Source organism: Salminus brasiliensis, chromosome 11 (genome assembly GCF_030463535.1).
Source record: "Salminus brasiliensis chromosome 11, fSalBra1.hap2, whole genome shotgun sequence".
NCBI lineage: Eukaryota > Metazoa > Chordata > Actinopteri > Characiformes > Bryconidae > Salminus > Salminus brasiliensis.
This window is the reverse complement of record NC_132888.1, coordinates 12,401,173-12,407,627: the sequence shown is the minus strand read 5'-3', so window position 1 is coordinate 12,407,627 and position 6,455 is coordinate 12,401,173. Positions and strand designations below refer to the sequence as shown.

At 38.9% G+C, this 6,455-nt stretch overlaps 1 protein-coding gene across 1 annotated transcript in view; it reads right to left on the bottom strand.

Annotated features, from left to right (window-relative positions):
* Positions 1 to 1,230: 1,230 nt before the first annotated feature.
* foxo1a (forkhead box O1 a) overlaps positions 1,231 to 6,455 on the bottom strand; it is a 43,183-nt gene continuing 37,958 nt past the window's right edge. Inside the window, exon 4 of the mRNA XM_072691780.1 lies at positions 1,231 to 6,409. Within this exon, the coding sequence (XP_072547881.1) occupies positions 6,406 to 6,409 (4 nt within the window). The 3' untranslated portion in view covers positions 1,231 to 6,405. The remainder of the gene's footprint in view (positions 6,410 to 6,455) is intronic.

The window sequence follows — 6,455 nt, the reverse complement described above, 5'->3', positions numbered from 1 at the left end:
TTTTCTCCCTGCTGGCTTTCTATACTATCAAAAGTGAGGGCTTTCAGATCCCCACAGCTTTTCTCACGGCCTGCTCTCTCCAGTGCCATCTGGCTTTAAAGCCCAAGGCTGATTGTATCTCAGCATCAGAAGAGAGCCTGAAAGGAGTTCAAAAGGACACCAAGTCTGTGCTGGGGTGAATGGGTTCTTCATGAGTAGATACTTCTGACGAATTGACTTGTATCAGTTCCTTGAAACACTGATCAGTTCTTCTTCTGGTTCCCTTCCCCCTATGCAGTCTCTCAGAACCTTCAAGCTTTGTCATAAAAAGCATGCACTTTTTAAAAAGAAGGTGTTGTTTTGTCAAAAGCTTCTAAAAACATAGAAGTCTCAGTCTTCAGTCAGTGTATTTAACCATTTTGTGTAGGAACGCTCTGTGATGTAGCTTTTAGAGACATTAAACCTTCAGACGTCTGGTCCCTATGACCAGTTCTGACCATGGAACTTCCTCTAAAAAGGAGCATTTCACATCAGACCACTTTGAATGATCACTTTAACCCCATTTTATACTTGATCACTTCATGTGACTAATACCTGGACTGTATCCTGATAAGCTGTTAGCCACACTTGAACACACTTGGTGACACAGTATGCTTAAGCAGACATATTAAAACATTGGGGTAATTGACCTACTTATATCTAGAAACATTGAGCTCCAGGTTCCTGACTGCTCTCAGGTGAGCTGCTTTGTGGAACTAAAGAAATCCATAGAGTGTCTGGAAGTTCTCAAAGAAGTCAGGACCTACATTTTGTTGTCTTAAAAAGGTGTGCAGTATTTATGCTTATTTATTGTGTATCAGAGGTTTAGAAGTGTATTTTTCCATTAAATAAAAAAAAGAAAAAGTATCAACCCTCTATAAAGCTGTCTTTGTAGACCAGCATCAGTTGGGCAGAACACAGTGTTACTCCTAGTCTTCACAGAAGCATCTCCTTTGAGCTTTTTTAGCCGTGTGCAGCAAAAACCCGTGACCTTAAACAACCTCAGGCTTCGTTTAAAGCAGAAATAGAGCAGCGGCTATTCCTGACAATGTCATTAACTGGAGGCAACATGAAGGAATGCCACACGTCCAAAACGTCAGTGATTAAACAAGACTCCTCTGTCATTAGTTATTTAAAATACCACCCCATAACTTTTAGAGTTAGCTGTAAAAAAAAAAAAAAAAGACACGAGAGAGAAAGAGGCACACTGGATTCTTCTTTATGTAAGATCATTTATGTACACATATGGCTTCATACAGCAGCAACATATTCTGGTTGTTGTAAGGGAAATACAAGCATATCAGGCGACTGCATCAATAACTAAATCAGAGAGCTATGGCCTCACATTATACAGACTGGCTAACTGCGAACTGCCAATAAGCTGAAAGTATAACAGAAGGATGCACTGGATCATTAGGGGCACGTTAACATAACAGGGATCTCCAAACAATATCTTTTTCTCTTTCTTACAAAGATTTATTCATTTCTACATAAGCTGATTGCACATTGAGATGCATACATACATACATATATTTATATATGAGAGAATTTCTGATTGTGAATCAAATCATTTCTATACATAAGTTAAGAAATGTAACAGTTTGTTTTAAAATAGGTCACATCTTCACTGTCTTGTCCCTCTATGAAAGTGCAATGTCTTAATTTATAGATTATTTTCTGTAAAAAAAATTGGTCCAAACCCCTCAACCTAAATAAACAGATGACTCAAATTTGATTTTAGATTACATATTTTTTATATATATATATTTCTACATCTATATTTTTAATTTAAAAACTGCTGCTAAATACAAGAATAACAGAGTCAGTTTACAAAAAAAAGCTTTACATGTAAAAGGTCATCTACAGTCTAAATACTTCATATTCTTTTTCATAACCTCATTAGAACTTCTCCAAACGACTCCATAGTACATGAAATATATTGTTTTTAGTAAAAACAAATCAAAGGTAACAAAAATAATAAATGAAGTACAAGAATGCATAGGTGTGAGCATTTGCTGAATTAACAAAGCATATACAATACACATCAGCTTTTGTCCATTTGTGAAATATTTCCATAGATTAATATTAGTAGAAGATTTCCGTCTCCATCATATATAGCATATAGTCTGTCTCTGTTTTAAAAATGAGTGGCCTGCACAAGAAGTAGAATTCATAGGTTAATCAATCATTTTCTAGAGTAGGCTTGTGGCAGCTTTTTAGCGACTGCCTATGTATATGTATATATGTATATATGTATATGCATGCGTGTGTGTGTCCCACACTAACCTCATTTAAAGAAATAAAATGCCATTTTTTTGTTTGAAGAGCGAGCATTTCTGCGAGCACATCAGCTCTTTGACATTTAAAGAGAAGCCGCTGCACTGCACTTCAAAACTGCTTTCACATAAGGTTAAAATTGCTCCAAAGTGTGTGCTTCTTATATAAGTCAGTATTCAAGGAGTCAAATAGTTCAGCCTGCAGAACAGATTCAAGTCTTACAATTATGTACTGCTTAATCGTTTGAACGCTGTTTGTTCCGCCTGCTTCAGATTAAGCTCTAGGCTTCTATAGGATCGGGCCAAGTCTTACATTTTTGATAGTCAGAGGTAAAACAGACCCAAAAGAAAGAAAAGTGCTGAAATGTAAATAGTGGTATCCTCGTACAACCATCTGAAACTACCGGACTTTCATTTTGTTTACTCAACTCTTTCTGTGTAGGTTCTGTGAACAGTGTTGTAGAAGCTCCCTAAAGATCCATGTTTGAAAAAGGACAACCGTCTTACTCAGTAAGGTAGGTTTCTGTATCATTGTCCTTTTATGTTACTTGGAGATTTAGTAAACTGTGTGAGAGTTCTCGCTCTCACACAACTCATTTACAAAATTGGTTCTCAAAAAAAAAAAAAAACTTTATATAACCAAATGTGGTTCTTCTATGGCATTGCACAAAGAACCATATTTAGCTCCTTTAGTGCTTAAATGCACCGAAGAGTAGGCACAGTCCAAAGCAGGGGTGCGCCAAGTGGCCAACAAAACGTTCTAAATAGTAAAAGTTGACTGGAAATCCATTATGTTAAATTCCACGCCTACATATACCCTAGATCTTCTCTGATATGGACTGATGGGTTTTCTCTATAAGGTTGGTGGAGTAAACCTCAGAACTGCACTAAGAAACTGAGTTACTGAAGCCTTTCAGAGAGGTCTGAAAAAATCTAATAGAATGGAATTTCTGTAATTGGATTACTCTAAGCAAAGATCCCCCAAACTGAGTTGCGTGTTGAGTTACTACAGCCTTCTGGAAATGTGTTACAGTCTGGAAATGTTGTGTTATGCCCAGATCTACTAGGTTTTATGCACCCGGTTTATATCTAAGGGTGGCAAACACAGGTAACAGTCCAACGCCAAGAGGGCCCGACTGAAACCAACACTATGTCCAGTATTTTTAAAAGAGGCACAAAGTTCTTAGTTTGCTAATGGAGATTTACATCATTAGCTCATTTTGCTACTGTATAGAAGTGGAATAGGGGCTGACTGACTAACTGACAAATGACAACTTTTACTAACTGATAAAAGACAACTTTCAGCTGTATCCAATAAACCTGTTCACGAACAGTGCCCTAGCTGTGCTGGCTAACGTCTCTGAAGAAAATCTCATCAAATCCAATTTTAGTGAAGCAGCAGTAAAAAATACTGTGACTAACATTTAGTAAATTCCACACAGTGTGGAACACAAACTGTGATCAAGTGGTTAAATGATGGTTTACGCAGTAAAACTTGCTTTTATCCAAAAACACTGCTTCACTATTTGGGATAGGTCCTGCTCCTAGCTGATTCCGACTGGTTCTGCTGTTGAGTTTGAATCTCTCTTGTCCCGCCCCCAGCTAAAACCTGCAATTGGCTCTGCAAAATGGCTCTGCCATTGCTGTTGAAAATTGCCTGCCTCTTGCTATAATGTAGATTCTGATTGGTTCGATCTCTGATTCTGACTGTCTTTTGTCCCGTCCCCAACTAAAATAGAGATTTCATACAGTTTGACTCTATACTACCTATACATCAGTGTGGTTTGAGGAGCATGGATTTTTAAAGATAAACGACTGAACTCGCCGCGGACAATGTGGATTCTACGTTTATTTGGCCATATTTTTGCCACGCCTGTTTTAGACTGATCATACCACATTTCCATCAAGTTCAAAGATACAGAACATGACATGTTAGCAGCTGTGGCAGAATTGGAATACATAAAACGATATAATAAAAGTAACGGCTATCTGCTTTGAAGGCTCTTCTCTATTTCCCAAGATGTTTTCACTCTTCTTTCACTCTGGGTCTCTTCTGAAAGTTGATCCAATGGTTCAAAAAGGAGTTTAAGAATTGCCCCCAGGCAAAACCAATACGAATAAATGCCAGAGGTGTCAGACCGAATGAAACAAAATGAAAGGTTTCGTAATGGTGGTACGAGGCTAGTAAGAGTGTCAGTAATATTTAATCTCATCCTCACTGAAACAGAGGACATATGCTCAACCATCAGTGATCAGAAAAGGAATGGAAAGAATGGTAGAAGATAAGAAAGAAGGCAGTGAGTGGGGCTACTCTGTCAGATCTTCAGTAAGGCATCTTTTTTCTGATATCATTCAATTTAAAGGCAACACAAACTCGGAACATCACAAACATATCAACATGTACATCACAGTGCCTGCATTTTTCCAGAAAGAGAAAAAGAACACAAATACAACACATTTGTGATAATCTGTGACGTGATTCAATCACATCTCTTCTCCTTCACTCTAATAAATAAAGAAAAGTAAATAAAACACCCTACGCTTTCTTAAAGGCAGAGGACTGTAGCTTTTCTGCTAACACAGAGGGAGGCCCATTCTGTGCTTGTCACACTGGCAAGAGCCTGCCTGTACTATAGTTTTTAAACTACATAATAATTAACCACAATCACAAGACTCTTGTGTGTGTTCAGGACCCCTGTGAGAAATCTTAAGGGACATGTCCAACAGATTGTCGAATTTTCAATGCTCTTTTCTACCGTGAGAGTAGCCTGCCCTCTGCGAGCTCTGAAAAGTCACATCACTTTACTAAAAACGTAGCATTTTAAGACTACAATCCTTAACAATATGGGCTAGCCAACTGAGAGGCCTAAAATATACATATTTCACCTCATAAGGGAGCTTTCAGGGTAAAAACACAAAGGAACTTTGTGAAATAAATGGGTGGACTTCTCCTTTAAGGAACCCAAAACACTGCTGAAACGTGCATGCATTGTACACAGCTTAACCTAACCTCAGCTAAAGCCAACCATACACAATAATAACAATAACAAAATCTCAAATATATCAACTTTATGCTTTCTGCCATATATTTACCATGTATTTACAAAGCAATGTGGAACCGTGTACACAGTCTGAATGAGAAGCACCCTTGCGAGTAAGGATGAGCCAACCAAAATGTCAAGTGTCAGATCCAGTTTCTCTCAGTTCTACAAAACACGTTAAATCTGCTGCCCTGATTGCTGAATTCTTTGTGTAAACGCTCTGTACAATGACATAATTGCAATATACTCTTTTAAAAATGTAGTACATCTGCTCCGATGATCTAAAATGGCGAAGAGAGAACAGAAAGTGTTGTTGTAACGTAACACAGTCCGAGTAGGCCGATAGTTTTCCCTAACTTCTTCCAGGTCCTGCTGCGGAGGACCATGTCCAGATACGACTATATACACTCATCTTCAGGATCCAGTTCTATCTCCCAGTAAGGCCAACTGTGGAATATCCAGGGCTTTTTGCACTGCATACAGACATTAGAAATCCCAGTGGAAAGCCACGAGCACAAGTTTGAGCTCTAACAGCACACGACAGGTAACGGAAAGAGGACAGGTTATCACGCTATGGTCAACTTAAAGGGCTGTGGAGGATAAAGGGCTCGGGTCTGATTATAAAGCTAGCAAACTACCAGGATCGCTGTTTAAATTCAATAGACAATTTGATTGTATTGATAATCATAATGGAAATTGTAATGCATATTTGCACATGTGTATGTGTGTGTATACGCATATGTATGTATTGTGGCTGATATGCGGGCCGTTGTGGTGGACCATGCCCTGATTTTTGCCCTGATTTGACCACTGGTTCTCCATAGCGAGAAGAAGGCAGCAAAGTAAAGCACATGTGATTTGGCTAAGGAGTACAGGCACCTGGTTTGGCACTTGGTTCGAAGGTGCGTTACAGCAACTAACGTCCTTGGCAGTGTGCGGTCATATCACAGCCATAGCTGAGCAGAGGGAAAACAGGGGAACGTCCTTGATGAGAAGCAGGAGAAGAGAGCATTGCTTGAATGGGTGGCCTCTTTGGGCTGTAACTTTTCAGTCTGAGAGGCTGAAAACCTCTACCTGCGAGAAAAGAGAAGGATCTTAATGAAGTGCAAATGGGAGAAAC